At 41.5% G+C, this 24,385-nt stretch overlaps 1 protein-coding gene across 4 annotated transcripts in view; it reads right to left on the reverse strand.

The window, feature by feature from the left end:
- Positions 1 to 23,850, reverse strand: part of METTL24 (methyltransferase like 24) — a 196,866-nt gene extending 173,016 nt beyond the window's left edge. For 2 of the 4 annotated variants that reach the window (XM_073789502.1, XM_073789501.1), the window contains exon 1: positions 23,199 to 23,850. In XM_073789502.1, coding sequence (XP_073645603.1) covers positions 23,199 to 23,516 — 318 coding nt within the window. In that variant the 5' untranslated portion in view covers positions 23,517 to 23,850. The remainder of the gene's footprint in view (positions 1 to 23,198) is intronic. The other 2 variants (XM_033867629.2, XM_073789500.1) reach the window with 2 other exon arrangements.
- Between the last annotated feature and the right edge of the window lie 535 nt (positions 23,851 to 24,385).

The raw sequence follows: 24,385 nt of genomic DNA on the forward strand, positions 1-24,385 counted from the left end.
AGTATCTGGTAGCCTAAGTGAATCCTACTGACAATTAGAGATAAGACTCTGGTTCTGGGACATTCCTCACATGATTCTATATTTATAGAACATTTTTCTGTCTGAGTGCACTGTAAGTTATAGTGTCTGACAAGTAGAGGCAGCCCAATAAATGTTTCTTTTTCATCTGTGGGAGGCTGCCAGCAGTGTAAAACAAGGCAGAGAGAGAGCTGGCTGGACAACTCTGGAACCAAAAGCACTTTAAGCTTCAAACCTAAATGGAAGCTTATCATTAACTGGCCCTTTTCAGGAACACGAAGAATTGCCGAAGGAAGCAGACCTTTTCGGAGGTCAATTATTACCGGGTTTGTAACTCTCTGAACTGAGAGTTCTTTGGTGAAAGAGAAAGGGACTCTCAAAGGTTAGAAGTGAAGCTGCCGAAGTGTCATCTGACCTTGGCCCAGTTCCCTTTCCCCATCTCAAACTGGAAATAACAAGAGTAAAGGGGACAGATTGTGAAAATAAATACAGCAGATCTAAACTGATGAAAAATGTTGACCATATTTCTTAATTGTATGAGAAAGGAGCACTAACACTCCTTGCATTAAAGAAAAACAAGCAAACTTCCATCCACAGGAAGAGCTTTAAAAATAAACAAGTTATAGAATTCAGAAACTATTTCTAGCCTTAAATTTTATTTGTTTCATACTAATAGAGAATCACTGTATTCTAAAAGACCTAAAGAGTGATCTAGACCAACTCCTTTATATTATAATTGAAGAAAATGAAGCTTAGAGACGTGAAGTGACATACAAGTCACATAGGTAGGAGGAGGAGGGCTGCGACTTGGACCCATACCTCTAGGCTGCTAGTCCCATCGTTGCTCTGCTACACCATGCTGCCTTCATCCCAGGTCCAAGAGTTTTATCTTCCCCATATCTAGTTTTACTGTTAAGACAGACATTTTGGGCTTCCCTGGTGGCCCAGTGGTTGAGAGTCCGCCTGCTGATGCAGGGGACACGGGTTCGTGCCCTGGTCCAGGAAGATCCCACATGCCATGGAGCAGCTGGGCCCGTGAGCCATGGCTGCTAAGCCTGCGCGTCCGGAGCCTGTGCTCCACAACGGGAGAAGCCACAACAGTGAGAGGCCCGCGTACCGCAAAAAAAAAGATAGACATTTTACGCCCAAGAGCAACTTAGAAGGGATTCCCAGGTGAAAACCACAATGGCTGTCTTGCACTTACACACTCATTGATGCAAGGGGTAACAAACTCATGAAATTCTTCATCCATAAGATGTGGAATATACTAAAAAATTCACCAGTGGCTCTGAAAATGTCATGGACGATGAATCCTCAGTGAGTTAAAAAGGAGGATTAGAAAAGATTCAGGCCTCTCTGATGAATGGCAATGGTATATCTAAGTTGAGGCAAGGGCATCTTGAGTCCCTGAATGACAGCAAGAAGGTGAGATCTTGCCTCTCACCTCCCTCCCCAACCCACACTGGGAATACAGCATGAGTGATAAATATTTCTTCTTTTAACCTACTGAAATTTTGATGATGTTTGTTACTGCAGTATAACCTAGCCTATTCTGACTGATACAGGTCCCTAAAAGGCACTGGGTAAAAGATGGTTATCATTATTATAAACGCATCCCCACAGAACCTTCCCAATGCCATGCCGTCAAGGACTGAATGGTAGGCTAGAATGGATGATTGGTCTTATGGAGATTCTCCCATAAGGAAAAAAAAGGAAGTGTAACCAATGACAATTCATTGCCAAGACAAGACTCAGGGAAGTTAGGAAGTGCTCAGATAAAGACCATAAGGACACTGATTACAAAACAGATCCTACTCTCTGGTCTGTTTCCTAAAAGCATCTTGCCCCTAACATGCCAGGCCAGGCCTTTTCCCTCCTACCCAGAATTCTCTCTCTTATTCCCTAGTCAGTTCAAATTCCACTTATTCTTCTGGATCCAGTTTTAGTCCCACATACTTCCCCCAAATTTCCTAATCACTCAAGCCTCTACTATACACAAAATAAATTATGCAAAGCTGGATCTTCAGCAACTATCGCTTGTACTTCTCATTTATACTAAATCAGATGTTTGCTATAATTTGTTTCAAGTGTGTCAATCTTGTTTCTCAAACCAGACTACAAGCCTTGTGAGGACACCATGTGTTTTATTTCTTTTGCAGTCCCCCAGAGATATTATTCCAAGGGACATTTTTACATTGATTTAAATGCCAGGGAGGAAAGAACATGATAGCATTCTTAGGATTAAGGACAATTTTTTTAATACTTTTGAAGAAAGTAGGGAAATTCACTAGCTGGGCTTTATAGTAATATCTTAATCTAGCTAAACATAAATACTATTTATTGAGGTGGAAATAAATTATTATCAACCTTAAATGTCTTTGATTCAAATTAAAATAAAAACAGAGATGACAAGAAGTTTAGCAGGAATTCTGACAGAAACTTTAAGAAAGCATTGTTGAAAAAAAATAAAGCATTGTTGAGAATTTAAGCCATTTCATTCAAAATTAACATTTGTTTTGGTACATATATACAATGGAATATTACTCAGCCATAAAAAGAATGAGATAATGCCATTTGCAGCAACATGGATGGACCTAGAGATTACCATACTAAGTGAAATAAGTCAGACAAAGACAAATATATGATATCACTTATATGTGGACTCTAAAAAAATGATACAAATGAACTTACTTATGAAACAGAAATAGAGTCACAGATGTAGAAAACAAACTTATGGTTAACAGGGGGTAAGGCGGGGAGGGATAAATTGGGAGATTGGGATTGATATATACACGCTACTATATATAAAATAGATAAATAGGGCTTCCGTGGTGGCGCAGTGGTTGAGAGTCCGTCTGCCAATGCAGGGGACGCGGGTTCGTGCCCTGGTCCGGGAAGATCCCACATGCTGCGGAGCAGCTAGGCCCATGAGCCATGGCCACTGAGCCTGCGCGTCCGGAGCCTGTGCTCCGCAACGGGAGAGGCCACAGCAGTGAGAGACCCACGTACCGCAAAAAAATAAAATAAAATAGATAACTAATAAGGACCTGCTCTATGGCACGGGGAATTCTACTCGATACTCGGTAATGGCCTATATGGGAAAAGAATCTAAAAAAGAGTGGATATATGTATATGTATATATGATTCACGTTGCTGTACACCTGGAACTAACACAACATTATAAATCAGCTATGCTCCAATAAAAATTTTAAAAAATATTCAGAGATCCTGCAGATTAAGGGGAGGCTCCTCATGTCCTGGGTTAAAGAAGTAATTTTTCATCTCTGGAGACTTGGGTTCAAACCTCACTGAACCCAAAAGAGAAAACAGGTTTTGTGACCTCAGTCCATCCCACAATTTGTTACCATCCAGCAGAAGCAAAATCCTTCCTGAAAGCCATTAATCAAAGAAAGTGGAGTCATCAGAGCTTAGGATTTATGGGATGTGGGGAAGCTAAGAGGCTACAGGTGACACTGTCAGCCTAGTTAGAAATGGGATCTAGGACACAGGCTCAAAGGTGGATAAAGGTACAGATGATAACATTACCTATACTTTCACTCCCCCCTCCTCCACCTCTGGCAACCATCCATCTACATTGTATCTCTGGAGCTTTACCCACTCTGGACATTTCACATAAATGGAATCATACAATGTAAAAAAAAAAAAAATTCTGTTAAATCAAAAGAAAAAATTTAGAGATTCTGAAGGTAAAAAAATTAACAATTGTTTTGATAGAAGGGTAAGCTGGAACAAAGTGAGAGAGTGGCATTGACATATATACACTACCAAATGTGAAATAGCTAGCTAGTGGGAAGTAGCTGCATAGCACAGGGAGATCGGCTGGGTAGGTGCTTTGTGACCACCTAGGGGGGTGGGATAGGGAGGGTGGGAAGGAGACGCAAGAGGGCGGGGATATAAAAAAAATTTTTTAATTAACATTTGTTTTGATAGATTAAAAGGTTAATTAATATTTATATACTGGTTATAAAATTTAAGTTAAATCTGTACATATTCTATATCTTGAAATCACAGTTAGCTTTTATCCAAATCTATTTGTTAACAAGAGCACAGAGCTTTTCTATAAAATTGAACGTTTTTTTCATAATTCTAAAGATTGTTGGCACGTAACCTTGAAACTATAAATATTTGTTATTGTAAATTTTGTTAAATGCAGAAAAATTAAATGCTCAGGTAAAGGTGAAAACTATGTTTGCCATGGGAGGTTGATTCCACAGAGCCTTGTAGAGATTGACCTTCTGCTCATAACTGCCCTGATCTAGTTCTAATCATTCAATCTGTACAACAATGCTGTGTAGATCCTCTTCTTTTAAATTAATTAATTTATTTATTTATTTTTGGCTGCGTTGGGTCTTTGTTGCTGAGGGTGGGCTTTCTCTAGTTGCAGCGAGAGGGGGCTACTCTTTGTTGTCAGTATTTACTCTACCTGTGTACTCCTGCTGCTACCAGTTTAGTCATATTTTTACCAGGAGTCATTTGATTTGTTCCCAAACCAGTTTATATCAGTTGTACAAGTTACTGAAATTATATAATTTAATTAAAATTTAGGTAAAATGATGAAATTGTGCACAGAAAGAAAACGGGTTCTCTTTTCTATAAAAACCAAGTCGAGAAAAGCTAGGTGCTCTTTTTAAATACTGTTGCGGGTTAGGCATGGGTGAAGTAACTGTAAAAGAGAATAACAAAATCACTAAAATCTAGAGATGTTCGGCACTCAGATTGCTTCACAAGTGTCAAATTCTTGCTCTACTTTAAAGAAACCAAAACTGAAAATGGTGGGTTATGCAGTTCATGGGTTTTTGCAAGAGACCAGAACTCCAGCAGGGGCTCATACTCAGAACAAAAGACTGGCAAAAGAATGCACTTGCATATGTTTTAAGTTAAAATAGGCTGTGTGTATACTTTTGGGGATTCTCTATTTTAACCACCTTCTATGTAACTAACCAATTACTGTGAACTGGTGACTATGGATATGGGCCCACTTGCTAATTATATCGTTTTAGAGATTCCATAAGTGCATAGTTAGAGAGTGCAACGTTACCAATTAGCTTAGATGCTGGACTAACGATGGTGAATAGCTAGAGAAATATAAACATAAAGCAGGACTGTAAACAAGGCAGAGGACTGGAAGAGATGACCCATAACATAATAAACATAAGCTTCTCAAGAGGCTATGAATTTTTCTGCCTTAAAAATTTTTTTTAGCATTCAATATTTTAACAGCATGGAACATGCACTTATTTACAAATGAAAAAACATAAAAATCAATACCAGGGAGGAACCATTGGCTGCTATTCTGAAAACAAAACCTGGCTCTTCTTCAAGGTGTAGCCTGAGACCCCGGAGAGCAGAAGAGGCCATCAGTAGGATTGGTAATACCTCTCAGCACCGTATCTCAACACCAGGCCTCACCTGGGCTGGTCCCGACTCTACAGGCTGTTAACCAGGACTCCGAGTTCCACCTTCTGAGGAAGCTCAGCCCAGCCAGCAGTGAGATGATTCCAGCAGACAAAAGCCCATCACACGGGGGCACCCCTCAGTTAGAGACGAACACTAGTTATTGAAACATTTATCCCAACTTTAGGAATCAACCGTCCCAACCATAATGGAACCTGTCTTAACCCAGCACTCACACCTCCCTCAGGGAGGAGGTCTGGGGTATGGGAGGCTGAGGCATTTGTATTCTGAAAACGCCATGAATGATTCTGATCCACTCTCAAAAGAAGAATTTTTGTGAGGCCCATGAACCCCCTGAAATCAACTGTAAACAAATGTGTATGCAAACAGATGTTCAGTATTCTGGAATGCTTATCCATAGCTTTCATCTAATTGTTTTCATCAAATTTTCATAACTCAAAAATTGTGAAGACTCATTGTTCTGAACTTGATTCTAGTCTTCACCTCACTAGTTGTCTACACAATCCTGAGGAAATCTGAGAAGCTGAAGACAAGCATTCCCTGTACAGAGCCTTCCTGTTATATTTCTCTTTTTTGCTCTAATTTTTTTTCCTCCAAACTCCAATCTGTTCCTATTTCTTCACTTCTATTTTTAAATTGAAAATTTTTGGCTTCAAAATAACTATAATCCAAGAACTCCTCCAATAAAAGACACAGAAAATTAAATTTCCAATTTCCCTTACTCCACTTCTCCCACTCTTTTTTTTTTTTTTTTTTTTTTTTGCGGTACGCAGGCCTCTCACTGTTGTGGCCTCTCCCGTTGTGGAGCACAGGCTCCAGACGCACAGGCTCAGTAGCCATGGCTCACGGGCCTAGCCGCTCCGCAGCATGTGGGATCTTCCTGGACCGGGCACGAACCCCTGTCCCCTGCATCAGCAGGCGGACTCTCAACCACTGCGCCACCAGGGAAGTCCTCTCCCACTCTTGTATGGTTTTGTTACTGAAACTTTTTTTAAAACCTTAAGAGAACTTTTGCTCTGTTTTTCCTATTAGGTTAATGACTTGACCAAACATATGTGCCTTTATTTTAATTATCAGCATCCTGGCTTGCCTATATTTTTAAAATAACAAATTATACATAGAGATAGTACTCATAACAAGGAAGGATACAATGTTGTATGTGTTAAACAGGCTCCGATCTGTGCTGGTGGTTTGCTTTTATAAGTAAGAACATTCTCTGTCCAGGAGGAAGGCCTAGGCACTCAGATTTTCCAAAACAATTCTCTGTATCCAGGGTACCCAAAGAAATTCAAGCACTTCAGTTTCAAAACTCAGTTTCAAAACTCAGGAGCTGTCTGCTCCTGACTGAGGTTAATGTCCTCTAAGTGCACATTAGTTAAATAAGCCATTTTTTACTATTTCTGTACAAAATGAATATTCACTATTCAAAAGAACATGACCTATCATAATTATATAATCAGTTCAAATTTGTTCTTAAGTAATGTAAGGCATGCTTGAAAATTCCAACCTGATAAAATAGCTAAAAGTAAGCTTTAAAATACATTATTTGGGGCTTCCCTGGTGGCGCGGTGGTTGAGAGTCCGCCTGCCGATGCAGGGGACATGGGTTCGTGCCCGGGTCCGGGAAGATTCCACATGCCGCGGAGCAGCTGGGCCCGAGAGCCATGGCCGCTGAGCCTGCGTGTCCGGAGCCTGTGCTCCGCAATGGGAGAGGCCACAACAGTGAGAGGCCCGTGTACCGCAAAAAGAAAAAAAAAATGTTAAAATACATTATTTGACTTGGAAAATATCTAAGAAGTCTTTGTATCAAACTTAACATCTACAATAGTCAACTATTTTTCTGAGATCCAGACTTCAGCATGGAGGTAGCCATAGTATATAGTAGAAACAATACTAAATATGACCTCAGCCAACTTGGGTTATAATCTCTATTTACCTTGAACTAATTATTTAAACAGATTCTTTCTTGGTGGGATGGAAATAACAGCCATCTCACTTATAAAGCTACTATGAGAGCCACTTGGGGTAACATCAGAGCAAGCCTTTGGAAGGTGGGGAGAGTTGTATAAAAGCAAGGTATTGGTATAACTGCTGTTCCCTTTAACACAAATGCCCTCCAAAATGTATAAGATGCTCCCTGCACACAAGTCATTATGAATGAGGTGACAAGGGTCCTGTGGGTGAAAGTGAGAAAAAGAAAGAGCCAAGGTAACTGAAGTCCTAAGCAGAAGAACTCACTCCTAGAAGAGGTGCAGTGGGCTCGGTGCAGGTGCTCCCGTACTCGGCCACCTCTTTTGACAAACCCCTGGTGCTCTGCACAAAAAAACTGATGCACTAGGAGGCCAGCAAGCTCACAGTGATGGCAGCTTCAGCTTCCCCCTTATCTGGCAAACAGCCGGCTCCTGGATTCCTAATGTACGGCTGCTTGTGTCTGCTTCTGCAATGCGTCTGCCACGCCTGGGGAGCTGATGGGAGAGTGAGCACCATGCAGTTCACCAGTAGCCAAGTGACCACTCCTGAGAGGCCAAGCCAGGTACTTCCTAGAGAAGCAAGCATGTGGACTCTGCCCTTCTGTTGAGCACACCCATGCCAATTAGTGAGCACCATCAGGCTGGGGTCCCAGGGCTCTCTCACAGTTAATTTACCTTTATCCAGACAGAGCAAAGCATGTGGTTTCACACCTGCCATTTATTCCATGGGCTTCTGAGAATTTTTTTTAACTGAGATATAATTCACACACCCTAAAATTTACCATTTTTAAGTGAACAATTAAGTGGCTTTTAAACATATACATGGATTAGGCAACCATCACCACTAATTCCATAATATTTTCATCACCGCAAAAAAAAACCATTTCCAGTAGCAGCCATTTCACATTCCCCTCTTCCCCCAGCCCCTTAGCAAACACTAATCTACTCCTGTCTCTATAGATTGGCCTATTCTGGTTATTTCATTAAAATGGAGTGATGCAACATGTGGCCTTTTGTGACTTTTTTCTCTCACTTATCATGTTTTCAAGGTTCATCCACATCATAGCATGTATCAGGACTTCATGCTTTTTATAGGTGAATAATATTCCACCATACAGATATACCACATTTTGTGAATGCATTCATCATTTAATGGAAATCTGGGTTGTTTCCAACTTATGGCTATTATAAATAGTGCTGCTGTAAACATTCATTTATACTATTCAAACAAGTTTTGTGCAAACATGTTTTCAATTCTCTTGGGTATGTTCCTAGGTGTGCCATTTCTAGGCACTCTTGAACCCTAAAGTTCAAGTTAGCACCCTCTATGTAAACTAATTTCCATGGCAGACAGAAGGAAATATAGTTCACCAGGGACCCCAAAAGCCAAAGGAAGTAATGAAGACACGTATGAAGGAAAAAGGAAGTTCTGCATGAAGCAACATATTACTGTTCCCAAAATGTCACTAGTAATATATTTCCCCTATATCACAAAACAGCAGTAGCCACAGCCAGGATGAGGGGACCAGCACTGGACATAAGCTGGCACAATCAACAGGTAATGAGTGCTTACTACATACATCCAAGGCACTGTGCTGAGCACATTATACAGACTGTCTAATAGTAGAGAGGATGTAGGAAACATGATTTTTGTTGTTGTTGTTGCTGTTGGTTTGCGGTATGCGGGCCTCTCACTGTTGTGGCCTCTCTCGTTGTGGAGCACAGGCTCCGGACGTGCAGGCTCAGAGGCCATGGCTCACGGGCCCAGCCACTTTGCGGCATGTGGGATCTTCCTGGACTGGGGCACAAACTCGTGTCCCCTGCATCAGCAGGTGGACTCTCAACCACTGCGCCACCAGGGAAGCCCAGGAAACATGATTTTTTAAAACAAACACTGATTGCAACCAATTCTGCTTTCCTGCCAGAGTGGTATAATTCATCTCTATGCCAGGCCTGGAAGGAGAGGAGAAAACTAAACTGCCTGAGTAAGAAAATGACATGCATTTGGGATTTGTTTGCTGTAAGTTCAAGAGAATAGGATGGCAAGTGATGGTCTGAAGGCTTGAAAAATGGAAGAAAGGGATTGATGTGTAGATAAGAGAAGGCAGGATCGATGGTATAGGAGCCTAAGAAGAAAAGACAGCCAGTAAGAAATTCCCAATGGGCAAGAAATCTTTAATCAATTTTAAGGTGAATTTGTTTGGAACTTCACTGACATCTCTATTACCCTAAGACCTTCACTAATGCCTGCATCATTCTGGGGGATAAAAGAAGTGGGCAGAGCAGAACAGAGAGGAGACAGCAGTGGCCAGAGGTAAAACACTCAGCTAGGAGAGTGATCAGAAAAATGTAAGCCCCAGATATTATCAGAACATTGAGGGGAGGAAAGGTACCGGACCTCTCACAGCACACGGCTCAAACCATTTTAAGTATTAAAGAGTGAACCCAGAAGCTGGAAAAAATATGGTCATCTGACTGTCACAATATAATCTCAACAAATCTACACGTGTGTTAGAAAAGGTGGGTAACAGGCAGTAGTAAGCAAACACCAGGATTTAAACCATTTTAACATTCACTGCATGGCAGTGGTCTCAAAACAAAGACCTTGGATAACTATGATGACATTCCCATGAATGGTTACAGAGGACCAAAACATATTCTCAGTATCCCTGTTGGAAGCTAGGACCATTCTTCTCATGTTGAGGATGGCAAAACTCTAGCACAAGAGTCTCGTGGACTCGACTGAGGCAAGTGTAGGTTGCCCTGAGGCTATTTCCACAGCAGGGGTTGGCAAACGTTTTCTGTAAAGAGTCAGATAGTAAATATTTTAGACCTTGCGGAGCCAAGAGGCAAAATCAAGGATATTAAGTAGATTCTTACATAATAAGAGAGAAGATAAATTTCTACATTTTTATTGATAAAATTCAACATATAATAAAAATTGTGCAGAATGTTTTGTAACATAGATATACTATATTACTTTTGGATAGTATTTTGCTTCATTGGGGTTCAAAGTCAGTGTTTCCTAACATCAAGTCAACTGAAAATGTTTATCTTATAAAAACCATTCTTTACTCATGGGCCATACAAAAACAGGTACAGGCTGGATGTGGCTTCAAATCTCTGTAGTATAGTCACTGTTGTCTGAAGCAAAGTCAAGACTGGGAGCTCTGTTCCAAGAGTCTGTGGTGTAAAACCCTGACTGAGAAATTAAGAGATCTGGAGCGGGCTTTAGAAAAGCTCTTGAAAGATCCAAATGTTCCTCAAACACATTGGTCTAGTACCCCAGCGGATTGAAATAACCGTTTTTCAGCCCTATTTACTAAGCACCTGCTTTGTGCTAATGCTATCATAGTCTCTGGGGATAGAGTGGTGAGCAGAACAGATGAGCCCCTACCTTCATAGGAGATGAAACTGCAAACAAGAATTAGAGAAGGAAAAAATATCAGAGAGTGGGAATGCCATAGAGAAAATAAGAGAAGGTATTAGAAGAGCAACTGGGATAGGGAGCTACTTTGGATAAAGTAGTTTAGTAAGGAGTTCCTTTTCCTCGACATTCTTATCAATGTTTGTTTTATCAGACATTTTGCACTGTTCCAATATGACTGGGGGTGAAAATAATCCCACTGTGTTTTGATTTGCTTATTCTGCTTATTGGTAGGATTTATCATCTCTCTGCACTCACACTCTCTCTTTCCATATTATAATTATATTATATTATATTGTTATTTGATAGTTATATATGTGTTATGTATGTATCTCTTCCAGGTTCCCTCTTCTGTTAACTCCTAGTTAATGCCCTGTTTGTTTTACTGTTCAGTTGTTTATCTTTTTTCTTATTGTTTTGTTGGGTTTTTTTAAACTTTGAAATATTAATCCTTTATTTGTGATATGCATTGCAGATATCCTCTCCCAGCCTATGACTTGCCTTTTAACTCTGTGGTGTCTTTTGTTTACATGAAGATTTTAATTTTCAGCTGGTAAATGATCTATCTGACGTGAGACTTGGTTGTTAGCTGCCCATTTCATTGGGCAAATTGAAAGAGTCACGGATTGTGAGTTTAAACCTTCATCCCATCCCTTTTAGTTATGTCTTACTCACATTTATTAATGTCTCTAGCCTCAGCTCCCTCATCTGAAAAATAAGGACAATTCCTACCTTGCAGATTTTTTGTGAGAATTGAGTGAAAGAATACTAGCATTGGGCTTCCCTGGTGGTGCAGTGGTTGAGAGTCCGCCTGCCGATGCAGGGGACACGGGTTCATGCCCCGGTCCGGGAAGATCCCACATGCCGCGGAGAGGCTGGGCCCGTGAGCCATGGCTGCTGAGCCTGCGTGTCTGGAGCCTGTGCTCCGCAACGGGAGAGGCCACAACAGTGAGAGGCCCACGTACCGCAAAAAAATAAATAAATAAAAATAATAAAATGCATACAAAGTACCAAGTAGAATAATACGCACTTAATTATTAGACTAAAATGTGGAAGACAGAACCAGAAAAACAGTTTAGCAATTAGCTCTTTCACCCACAATTACTCCAGTGGCCCCTCCTGAACTAAAGAAGCAGCAGAGTTACAGTAAGCGGCAGTTAATAGGAGATTTGTAAACATTCTTTTGAGTGAAAATTGTATTTTGAAAGCTTGGAAACACATTTTATACAGTCAACCCTAACATGGACGAAAATTATTTAACAGAGCGATGTTGTAAAAGATATTTGTAACTGGATTTAAGAGAAAAAAATCACAAACTTATATGAAAAAGTAAGTCTTAACAATTTTATAATAAATGAGTTACATGAGGAATAAGCTTATAATAAAAATGCTAACAAAAATTTAATATTTACTTTAGCTTTTATTTAAGATTAAAAATATTCCAGCACCTCTGATGGCTCAGCATATTATATATGCTTTAAATTTCAAGAATAATAAAAGAAGTATTAAAAATTCCAATGAATATTGTGCTTTACACCACACAGACACACATGCCTATACCTTTTTGAGATTCAGGGGCTAGTGTCACAGCCAGCAGTACGAGGCTGAACAGAGACAATCTTCATTTACAGGACTATTTCCATAGGCCAGGTGTTTTCACCTACTCACTCTCCTTTAACCTTCATGAGTTAAGTACTACTACATTTTTACAGAGGAGGAAACTAAAGTTCAGACAGGGTATGCCACTTGTCCACATCCAGTAAGTAGGGGAGCAGAATTTAAACTTCTGACCTCAAGTGTAAAATTACGAGCCCATCTTAGAGGTGAGGATGCATCATAATGAAGTGTTTTCATGATATTTGCAAATACAAGTAAATAAGTCTCCTAGGATCTCACGCGTTACTTGGCTTCTCTATATTCTACCCCAAAAATTGCTGAAAGAAGAGGTCTCCTTCCATATGTGACTGAATCCTTCTGCACTCAATGGGCATGTGTTTTGCTAATTTGGGTTTTTTTTTTTTTTTTTTTTTTTTGCTGTACACGGGCCTCTCGCTGCCGTGACCTCTCCCGTTGCGGAGCACAGACTCCGGATGCGCAGGCCCAGCAGCCATGGCTCACGGGCCCAAGCAGCTCCGCAGCATATGGGATCTTCCCAGACCGGGTCACGAACCCGCGTCCCCAGCATCGGCAGGCGGACTCTCAACCACTGCACCACCAGGGAAGCCCTAATTAGGATTTTAAATTGATTTGTTGTGCTGCACTCAAAGTAGATGGAAAATAAACTAAAAATACTGTTGTCATTGTGCGCAATAGCAAACACTATACAACATGAATACTGCCTCTGATTTGTGGCCAGATTCTGAAAACAAGCTTGGAAGTCTTTCAGCTTGCTCTAAGTAAAAATGAGTAAGCGATTGCCATGAAGATGCATTTAAACATGGAGTTTGATTCATCTCACCAGAGGCCTTCGGTTCATTTACACTCATGGCTTTATTTATTCAAATAATTTGCCCTTTTTCTCCGCAGAACTGCAGACCATCATCTCATCATTGCTCTGCACAAAGAATCTAACATAAACACGTCAACGAGAATCACTGTACTTAACAAACTCCAGGACATGCCACAGCACTGTTTATAAGATGTAAATCGCGTCTTGTTTTATTTCACTGTTCTGCTAAATTCAGATGTCTGCTTCATTTTAGATCTACATCCCCTGAAAAGAGCCTCGCATGCTTTATTCAATACTGCCAAATGTGCAGATTCAGTGAGGCACTGGAAATGGCAAGCATGAAACATGACCTAGACGATGTCCATTTAGATACGGATGATTGAAGTGTTACCATAGTGTGGTGACCGTAAGTGCTGCTCACCAAACAGTTCCTGTCTCTGACTTCTGAGCACATGGCAGACCCCTGGCCTCCTGCACTGGGTAAGGCCCAGCAAACAGCTCTGGTCATTGGATTGTGAGCAGGAGTGTTATATCTGGCTTCTGGTCAGGGCATTTAACAATGCCACGCAAGACTCTCTAGAGCACTCACTGCTCTGCCGAGGTGACAGGCAATGTTCCAGACTGGGGTCCAGAGAGAGGATGAAGACAGCATAGAGCAGCACCCCACTCCTGCCAACCAGCAATGGATACGCAGCATAAGCAAGACAAACCTTTGTTGGTAAGCGCCCTGAGATTTGAGGGTTGTCTGTGATCACAGCATAAACTGGCCTCCCCTGCCCGATACCCTAGACAAATGGTGCCGTGAAAAAGGGCTTGGTGTTTCTAGTGATAAGTCAGCAGATTTGTATGATTTAGTATCTGGTGCTAAATGTTATTATCTTGTCAGGGAAAGGTCCCTTAGCCCATAGTTCACTTGGACCCCAATCATCATGTTCCAAAATCTGAATTAAATAGAGCAAGCAAAATTGAAGAGGGAAAGCTACAGCTGTAACCTTCCCAACTGCCAACTCTAATTTATTGATCTGCCAAGGTTCTTGGTTGTAAACAACAGAAACCACTCTGGCTAGTTAAGTAGAAAAGGAATTAATTAAAGATTTATTAGCTTACAGAATCTCAAGAGCAGGAGGAACACCACCGTGGACACCAGTGTAGACCGCACTACCGCACCACTGGGCACAGACTCCATGGCTCATTTCACCACCCTAGGCACTGGATGTCTCTGCTAGAACCTGGAGCTCTGTGATCCTTGTGCTGAAGCTTGCTTCTTCAAATCTCTAAAGTACAATCCAAACTCTCACGCGGGTGTATGTGAATGGTAAAGCCCAGGTCACAAGAATGCCCTTTAGGGCCAAGGAAATTTATTTTTTACCTTTTTCTTAGAAAGGTGGAGAATTCCTCAAACACAGAAAGGGAATCCAAAGGTGTGGCCAAAAAAGAATGATAAATACCCATTACACCTTTGGTAATGGGTAATACGGATAACTAACGTACTCAATACTCATTTTAATCCATAATCAAGTTCCGAGAGCTGTCCTGGTTTCTGCAGCTCTTTCTTCAGTTCTACCCTAGTACCCTTCCGATGAATCCGTTTTTACTAGTTTCAGTTGGGTTCTGTCACTTGCAACCTAGAGAGTCCTGATACAGAAGTAATCATATGTTAAAGAATCCCAAACCAACCAGTTGCAAAAAGGGCTATAAATATTCAGATGCTCTGAAGAATTTTTCAGATCTTTTTTGCAAAGTAACTTTCTGAACTGACAGACAAAAAAATCAAAGAACATAAAATTCTAATAACTTTGGTTTGAGAACCCTAATGGGGATCACGGGATGAATACTGATTATATTTACCTTCTCCACAAAAGTCCTCACAAATAACGTTTTACTGGTGGTCCAGTGGTTAAGACTCTGCTTACAATGCAGGGGGCGCCGGTTTGATCCCTGGTTGGGGAACTAAGATCCCACATGCCACGTGGCACGGCCAAAAAAATATATATTGCCTAAGTATAGATCTTGTGTATATATACCAAACTGAATAAAAAATCAGAAGTATGCACAAGGTACCAACTTATTGCTGAGTGCTACTTGGAAGTAAGGCTATCTTTAACAGTTTTAAATAGAGAAACAGTTAACCAATAAAGAAATACACACACACAGAGGCACAGAGGCTAAGCTCCGAGATTATTATTTTTAAAAAAGACCTACACTCTATTTCCAGGTGCTCAGAAAGTCTCTCCTTTCTCTAAAAATGGCTCCCTGCACAGGGACAGGGGCTGCTGGGCTATTTGTGGCCTGTGGTTAGTGCTGGCTGACCCAAGGTGAGTATCTAAGAGACCAAACCCAGGAGTTGAGGGAGGTGAGTCTTACTGTGGTGGACCTGGAGGGAGAAGCCCAAGGAAAGCTGGGAATTCTAGAGTAACCTATTCTTTCTCTCCTCAACAGTATGATCATTTAACTCTTCCTCCAATTCAGTGGTAAATTCCAAAGTTTCAATACATTTATTTAATTCTTTTTTTTTTTTTTTTTGCTTAAGCTAGGCCAGAGTCCATCTTTCTTGTTTATAATCAAAAGAATATTGTATTAACTAAGTACACTCCCCTATAATCTTACTCTCCCCAATAGCCAACTCTAGCCTTAGGTAACTCAACTCTCTTGACTAGGAATGACTTAAAAGACATTCAGCTTCTGTGTATTTAAGTATTTATGTGCCATGCTACCATTGAGCTTAGCAGCATTAACCTCGCTTGTCACTTTTTAGGAAAAACAATTGCAAATTTTTTTTAAATAATAGTTTTATTTTTTTACATCTTTATTGGAATATAATTGCTTTACAATGGTGTGTTAGTTTCTGCTTTATAACAAGGTGAATCAGCTATACATATAGATATATCCCCATATCTCCTCCCTCTTGCATCTCCCTCCCACTCTCCCTATCCCAACCCTCTAGGTGGTCACAAAGCACCGAGCTGATCTCCCTGTGCTATGCGGCTGCTTCCCACTAGCTATCTATTTTACGTTTGGTAGTGTACATGTCCATGCCACTCTCACTTCGTCCCAGCTTACCCTTCCCCTCCCCGTGTGCTCAAGTCCATTCTCTATGTCTGCGTCTTTATTCCTGTCCTGCCCCTAGGTTCTTCAGAACCTTTTTTTTTTAGATTCCATATATACGTGTTAGCATATGGTATTTGTTTTTCTCTTGCTGACTTACTTCACTCTATATGACAGTCTCTAGGTCCATCCACCTCACTGCAAATAACTCACTTTCATTTCTTTTTATGGCTGAGTAATATTCCATGGAATATACGTTCCACATCTTTTTTATCCATTCATCTGGACAATTGCAAATTTTGACATCTGGCTCAGAGGTTGAAACTTCAAATGCCTTCACAGATCAGACAGATAATATAAAGGGAGACAGTGCTGAACTGGACTCCACTGGACACTATATGTCATATCTGAAGATATTTATGTTTAGATACTTAAAAACACCGTGTGGCTCAAACAAAATTCTTCACGGGTCCAATTTACCTCCCTGAGCCATAAACTAACAAGCCACCTTGCTATTAGTTTAAATTACATGTGGTCCTAGACTAGAAGGCTAAAACTCAATTTTGTTTCAGTCATTCGAGCAGAATAAAAATGCTTCTTGGACAGCAAATTTTCCCACCCTGTTTTAGCAGAAAACTCTATAGGTCATTAATGGGATTGATGTGAGGTATCTAAGAGGACTCAGGGGCTGCTTTTAGAGAAGCTTATCAACGCTAGCATCTCATGGTAAATGAAGCAGGCACCTGTTACTTTCTATGAATCACAGAATAAAGAGCCAAACTCCTTATAAGGACTCCAAAGGTGTCATAACACAGATGGAAAAAAATCAAATGTCTACCACTCTTAACAGTCTCCAGTTTAACTACACAGCTCTGATTCTCTTCACAGACCAAAAATGAAATCCAATTCGAGAAAACCAATAAGGCTTTCTGTTCCTTGGAGAAAATGAACTGGACAAATTGCACACAAAAAAACCTAAAATCTCCACCACCAATTGTTGAAAACAGTGGGGCCTCCATTAGCAGTTTCTTTGCCCACAGAATGCTCTCTGAGGAACTGCGGGGTTTGGAAGGAGTGCAGAAGCCTATTCTCCACCTACAGCACATCAAAGTTTTCATCAGAACCTGCTTTTCTTTGCGAAACTAAGCAACTGCTCTTTCACACCCACATATTGCTGGAGCACATTCAATTACCCTCAACGACTGCTTAAAATGAAAATGCTTTGCCTCCTGAGGACAATGTGAGAGGATTAATGAATGTTGTTCTTGAAGGACAGAAGTGTAGGGATACAGCAGAAACCTAAGTAGCTGGAAACTACTGCTGGGCCATATTTTACAAGCAATTCAAACCTACCTTCAAGTATTTTGTAAAGAAGAATAATGTTTAAGGCAGTTGGATATATCAAGGGGCATACTATGCCATTTTTCCTCCTTCTTGATGACCATCATGGAATTAGAAAACTAAGAGGATAACAAGAAGTAATGAAGAAAGACTAACTTTTGCCATATGGTTTTTCAGGAGAAGAGGAAACAGCACTTTTTTTCCCCTGACACATTGTTCCAAAGGATCTGTAACTAACAAACCAAGCCAGCGCATTGCTGGGTTCTGTAGGCCTGTGACTCAGAAGTCACTTTTCTACCCAACATATTAAATGTCAAGCAAAATACATCCGGTAAGAGAGAAGAAAATTTCTTCAGGAAGCTTGTCTCCTGTATGAATACTAATGAAACAAAATTCATATTTTAAGGCAATACGAGAAAAATTTAAACATAATATTCTTTTCTCTGCCTGTTTGGACCTCCTCCTTTCCTTCCAGCGTGCACTGTGCATCTGCATTATCCATTAACCAGACCACCCCAATGGCAGAAATACCCGCTTAACCATAAAGATCAATTTTTCTTCTTCTGGAGCCAGCCATGTAATTCCTTAGAAGTTAAACTTCCTTTCTCAATCCTGTAAAAGGTCACGATGACCCACCACTCACCTTATACATGCAGACTTTTTGGTGAACTTTATGTACAATGTTAATATATCATTTCCCTAAAAGATAGCAACTGGTACAGAACAGACTGGGTCAGATGACCTGGGGAGATATTGGGCCTCAACTAATGTAAATTCTTACCTTAAATACTTACTTAGGACCTTATTAATGTTACTAGCTATATTACTTGTAGTCCGCCTATTTTACAAGATAATTGTTTCTTGTACTGCCAAATGTGTGATGGAGCCTCCAATAAAATGAATGATGATGAGGCAACTTGAAACAAATGCCCAAATATATAGTCCTGTAAGATCACAGATTGTAATAGTGTAACTCTAGATATAAGAAAAAGCAACAACAGGCAAGCATTTCCTAGACTATAACAGACTAGTAAGACAAGTAGTCCAGAGGCTTTTGACTATTGTTAACAGGGCCTACTCTAGTAACAGCATGTTGAATAGCCTATCAATGAAATCCCTGACTGACCTGGGAATGCGCATTCCTAGTGCTGTGAGACAAATTGATCATGAAATGCCTCCCAAACTTAGGTCAAAATTAAGACCAAAAGGGAGGGGATTGTAAAATAAACAATGTTGCCCACCATCTAGTTCTACAAGAATCAAGTTATTAGCCACTGCAGTCACTGACCTACAATACACCCTGAGAAAGGAATTGTGGGCAAAATCAGGATGAGGCACTGTGCTCTGAGAAAACCGGCAGAATAGGCCTTCAGATAGATATTTTCAGGAGAAAATTCATGGACACAGTTTCTTTCATCTTCCCATACTTAGAAAAGCACTAAAACCATTAACTAAGATATCTGTTCCTTACGAATAATAGTAACCCTTCACCAAGTTGTGTGCTTGATTGCACTTAGCCCTTCTCTAAAATCACTTATATCCTGGCCTCTCCCTTTACCTCTTTGGAACAGTTCTCAGAGCTCTCTGAGAGACTGTCTCCTGGGTTATAATCCTCAGTTTGGCTCAAATAAAATTTTCCATTTCTTTCTTAGATAGACCACTGATTAATTATTTTGTCAACAGTACTTCTCCTGTGCATATGAGACATATATTTTGCTGCTGTCTTTTAGGTGGATTGCCAACGTGTAAAAGAAACATCTACCCAAGATTGTAGAAAAAAGCATAAATCATGAAGACCATCATTAGTCCTCTATTAACGCCCCCTAGAATAACTTTACCCATGTAATCATAGTAAACGTCTGTTTAAGAAAGAAAAACCATAAAGAAACACAGACAGAAAACAGAGAGAAAGGAAAGGAATGAAATAGAATTATAGTGGTATTTGTAGGCTTAAAGCCTCTGTAATATACAAAAATATATGGGTTCCAGGGGAGTCGTAATCACATAAGACACTATTTATCCATCATGTCTCATTTGTCCTCAATTCATAATGCTGTAAGATTAGAACCCCTGATGTGAAAGAAGATTTACTATTTAGAGCTATTTCTTTCTTTCTTAGGTTGGTGAAAGAAGGGGATGAGAAAAGAGGAAAAGAATTATACCGGAACTACACTTCACTTCTCTTTTTTATAATAGATTATTTTCTTTGAGAGAAGCACAAGCTATGATTAAAGTGGCAATATAATTGCTAAATTTTTGAGCCTCTAACACCTGCAAAGGAAGCATGTTGACAAGAAACACTCAGCAACCCAATTATTTCATGCAGGTTCTCATCCACCCAGAAAGCCATCCTCAAAATAGAATGGAACTTTTTCTCCTTCACCAATCTGGTAGGTGCCTACGGCAAAGTAACCAAGAACCTAAATAACATTATTTATCATTATCCACAACAAACAAAATTTAAATAAAATAGGATCCAAGGAGTTTAACATATAGCTTCCAAACTTTAATTATATCAATTATTTAACTGTGCATTCAGTTTATATTACACCTTGTCTTGATGGGAGGCTAAAAAGGAACAAGACTTGTTCCCTGAGAGATAAGGGACATTGCACTCTGTTCCCAGAAGTGGGAGAACAGATTAGATAACTGGTCTTTCCAGTTTTGAGGAACATTTTAATTCAACTGTGAAATAATGGAAAAATGAAATAAATTCAAGATTTCTACTATCTAGGAATTTGGGAAGCTTAGAATGTATACCTTGAAAATAAGAAAATAAATAACTAAGTAGCTAGGGAAAAGAAAATCCAGGCAATTTTTTTTCTTTAAGAGGCTAAAAACTAAAACAATACTTTAAAAATAGTAATTTTTAATTGCTATTTTCACTCAATTCTTTCTTATATATTTTTAACCAAAGACACTTAGAGTTATACGTAATAGGTTGAAATAATAAGATTCTTATTTGTTTTACTTATTGGTGTCTTGGGAGTAAGCATTTACTAAGGGTCACTTTGGGAAATGTGATCCTTTCCATCACAAACAACTGTGCAGACAAAACATTCAATCTGAAATAGATTATTAGGTCAAAACACGTACAAAGCAACTCACAAATCAGAATGCACTTCTGTTGTCTCCCAAACTGGCAAAGATAAGCAAGGAAGTAGGAATGATGAGTAAAGGTTTCCAGGCCACGATCCTTGACCTGAATGTTCAAGGGTGGAAAGGGCATGAATCATAGGAAAGAAGGATGGGGGTAAAAGCATCAGTGTAAACCAAAGGAATATAAATAGGTTATAACAAAGGACATTTAGCAAATGGCTGAGGCTAAAGACTTGGGACAGATTAGTGAAAATTAAAGCTACCATTATTGAATGCTTACAACATATAAGGTTCGATGCAAATATTTCCTTTTTTGGGGGGGAGAAGTATAGTTGTTTTACAGTGTTGTGTTACTTTCTACTGTACAGTGAAGTGAATCAGCCATATGAATATTTCTTTTTTTTTTAATTTAATTTTAATAAAACTGAGCCCCAGGGCTCAGACTCAGATCTCTGTCTTTGTTAGCCACCCTCACTGCCCAGATGATCTCCTGCAGTCTCATGGCTTTAAAAGGACCACTTGTACACTGATGACTCCCACACCTCTATCTTCAGCCTGGACATTTCCTCCACCTCCAGACTCATATGTCCAACTGCCTATTTGACATTTCCACATGGATGTCCAAAGGATATCTCAAATTCAAGATGTTTAAAACAAAACTCCTGATTTCCATCCACTCCACTGAAAACACAAAACTAAACAAACAAACAAAAAAAAAAACCTACTCCTTTCTCATCTTCCTGCAAAATATATCCAATATTGGACCACTTCTCACACCTCCACTTCAACCATCCTATCTAAGCCACCACTATCTCCTGCAGGAATCACTACAGCAGCCTCCTAAAGGAGGTGGATTTGAACTTACTCTCCAGTAGCCCTCTGAGTCTATGCATTTCAAACCTTTCCATTTGTAGGACAGGCTCCAGTTATCGATTCTGTTATCTGAAGTGGAGACTGAGACTAATCATTTAAGAATGATTCTTGAACAGGTGAAACGGAAACAACGGAGGCTGAGAGCAGATGTGAAAGGGCAAGTGCAAGGTGGGATTGAAGGTGCCAAGGATGGAACATTTGAGGACATCCAGAGGGACAAAAAAACCTGAACTCCTAAGAAATATCAAATCCTAGGTCAAAGGTCCCCTCCGGGTTAGCCTTTCTTGACTCCCCAGGCAGAGTTCAAGACATTAAGTATAGCAATGGTCACAGTACTGGATGTCTGTGCTGTGTGCCTCCCCCACTAGACTCTGAGCTCATATTGTGTCCCCAGCACCTGAAGCAGCACTGGGGACCTGGTAATCCCTTGGCAAAACAGTGTTGAAAAGCCTTTAACAAAACATGGTATCATGAAAAGTGCGTTAGGACAATGAAGAAGTGACTACATTCTTCTAGAAAAGCAAATTAGGACTTTACATAGGAAATGACGTTTCAGATATATATATATATATGAGTTTATCCAGGAAGATAACACTGATGGCCTAGACAGGGACAGCAGTGGTGTGGAAAGACAGAGGGCAAGGCTTGGAGAGGAAGTGAGGGAAAGGGAAACAGTAGTAGAAATTGGTGGACATGATATTGAAAAGTAAGGTAGAAGTTAAAGAAAGCAGCAGAGTCCAAGGAAGAGTTTTTCTTTCTTCCCAATAGTGGGGTGGTGGGGAAGCTGGAGGGATGCAGGGGGGATGTTTCAAAGAAAAGAGGGAAAGCAAGGCAAAGGACGTTGTTAGGGTTGATGGGTATAAAGACCAGGCAAGCTCATACCTGCAGTTCTTAATCTTTTCACTCCCAAATACCAAGTAAATTATGGAGCTCCAACAGGTGGATAGGAGGCCAGAGGCTTAACAATCAGAGGTTAAAATTGAGTAAGATAACGACTTAATGTGTGAGCCAAGAAGTTAATGAGGGAGTGAGACCAACACTGTTGGTGTTGTAAGAAAAACCCCGGTTATTACTACAGTCCTCCAAGTTCCAATTAACTTCCCATTAAGTGGTGCTGGGGGCTCGACTTCTCACCCCACACCCAACAACCTGCCAAAGTCTGCGGTGGAATTCAAGGAAATTTCGACTAAGTGTATCTTCATCACCGCGATGAAGGTAGAATGGAAAAGCAATTCACAGTGGATACCCACCCAGCTTTGTCCAGGCCTCAAGGAGAAAACGGGGAGGGGCACAAAACATCAACAAAACCACAACTCCTCTCTTTTCCTGGCCTTGTAAATCGCTCACGCCCTCCCTCCCCAAAAGATAAGCTCCTTGAAAGCAGGGCTTGGTCCTTCCCTCCTGGATGCCCGCATAGCAGGGGGCCTGGCACACAGTGGGCGCTCAGCAAATACTGGTTGAATATTGAATGAGGGCTCTGTAGCGAGGACCGGGAGGGAGATCCGGGTCTAAGGCCCAAGACTGTATCTTTTGCAACTGACCTTACGGCGGGGACGCCCGCGCGGAGGGCAGCAGCCCGGCTCCTGCGTCCCGCTCCCGCCGCCCCCCGGCGGCGCTCGGCGCCCGCTGCGCACGTACGTCACCTGCCTCCGGCTGGCACCGCGCCGCTGGGCCGGCGCGGGCGGTAGGGGCGGCTCGGGCGGTCGGGGGGCCGGGCCCGGCAGGCCGCTGCGGGCCGGGGGCTGGGCCCCGGCGCGCCGCAGCTCCGTGCAGAGCCGCAGGCCGAGCAGCAGAGCAGCGCCGAGCAGACAGCGGTGCAGGGCACCGCAGCCCCTTCCCGGTAGCCTCTCCCACGCCATGGCGGGCCGGGCCCGGGGCTGCGCTCCGCCGCCCGCACGCGCCGACCCGCAGCCCGGATGTGGCCCCTCGGGCCGAGCTGCCAACTGTGGCGACTCCCACGCGGGCCGGGGCGCGGGCTCGGACCCGCCTCCCTTCCTCCGTCCAAGGAAGCCTCGGCGTAACCTTATCCAGCCCGGTCGAGAGCGCCCGGCTGGCAGGGGAGAGGGACGACGGGCCAGGAGGGGTCCCGGCGGCGCAGGCGACGGCAGGCGGCACGCAGGCAGCTCGGCTAAGCCAGACTCCGGGCCCAGCCCCACCTTGAGGGTCCCGGAGGAGGCGACCCCCAGCCCGGCCCCCGGAGCCTGAAAGCTACATAGCCAGAAAAAGCACGAAAAAAAAAAAGTCCTAACGGGATCCTAGGCTATAACTTCATTTTCTAGTATTAGTGTTGTTGAAGAAACACAGGAGGAGGATAGGTGAGCTGACAGGTTTTGCTACAAGGAACAAGTTCTGATTGTCAAGCAGTTTGTGCCATTAAGCACATTATAAAAATACGTCACACTTATGCTCAGGTTTACAACTTCTCTCCCTCAAGAAAGAAGAGAAGGGGGGAGGAGACAATAGCGCTGGATGCAGAATAATCAAATTAAAGTTATTCCATTTCTAAATTCTGCCCGAAGCCAACCCGTGCTTTCTCCTCGTGTTATGAAATGTGTAGGAGGTGAAGGAAGGGGGGGCGGGGAAGCCAGCTAAGATATCTGACAGCAGGGAGAGAGAACAGAAGTTACCATGGCATGATGTAAATCAAATTAATTTAGCTCCAAACACACACCTCCCTGCTGTCTTGCAGAGAAAAACAGGGACAAATTTATCTTTCGGCAAAATGCTC

The sequence above is a fragment of the Tursiops truncatus genome, chromosome 12 (genome assembly GCF_011762595.2).
Source record: "Tursiops truncatus isolate mTurTru1 chromosome 12, mTurTru1.mat.Y, whole genome shotgun sequence".
NCBI classification, from domain to species: Eukaryota; Metazoa; Chordata; class Mammalia; order Artiodactyla; family Delphinidae; genus Tursiops; species Tursiops truncatus.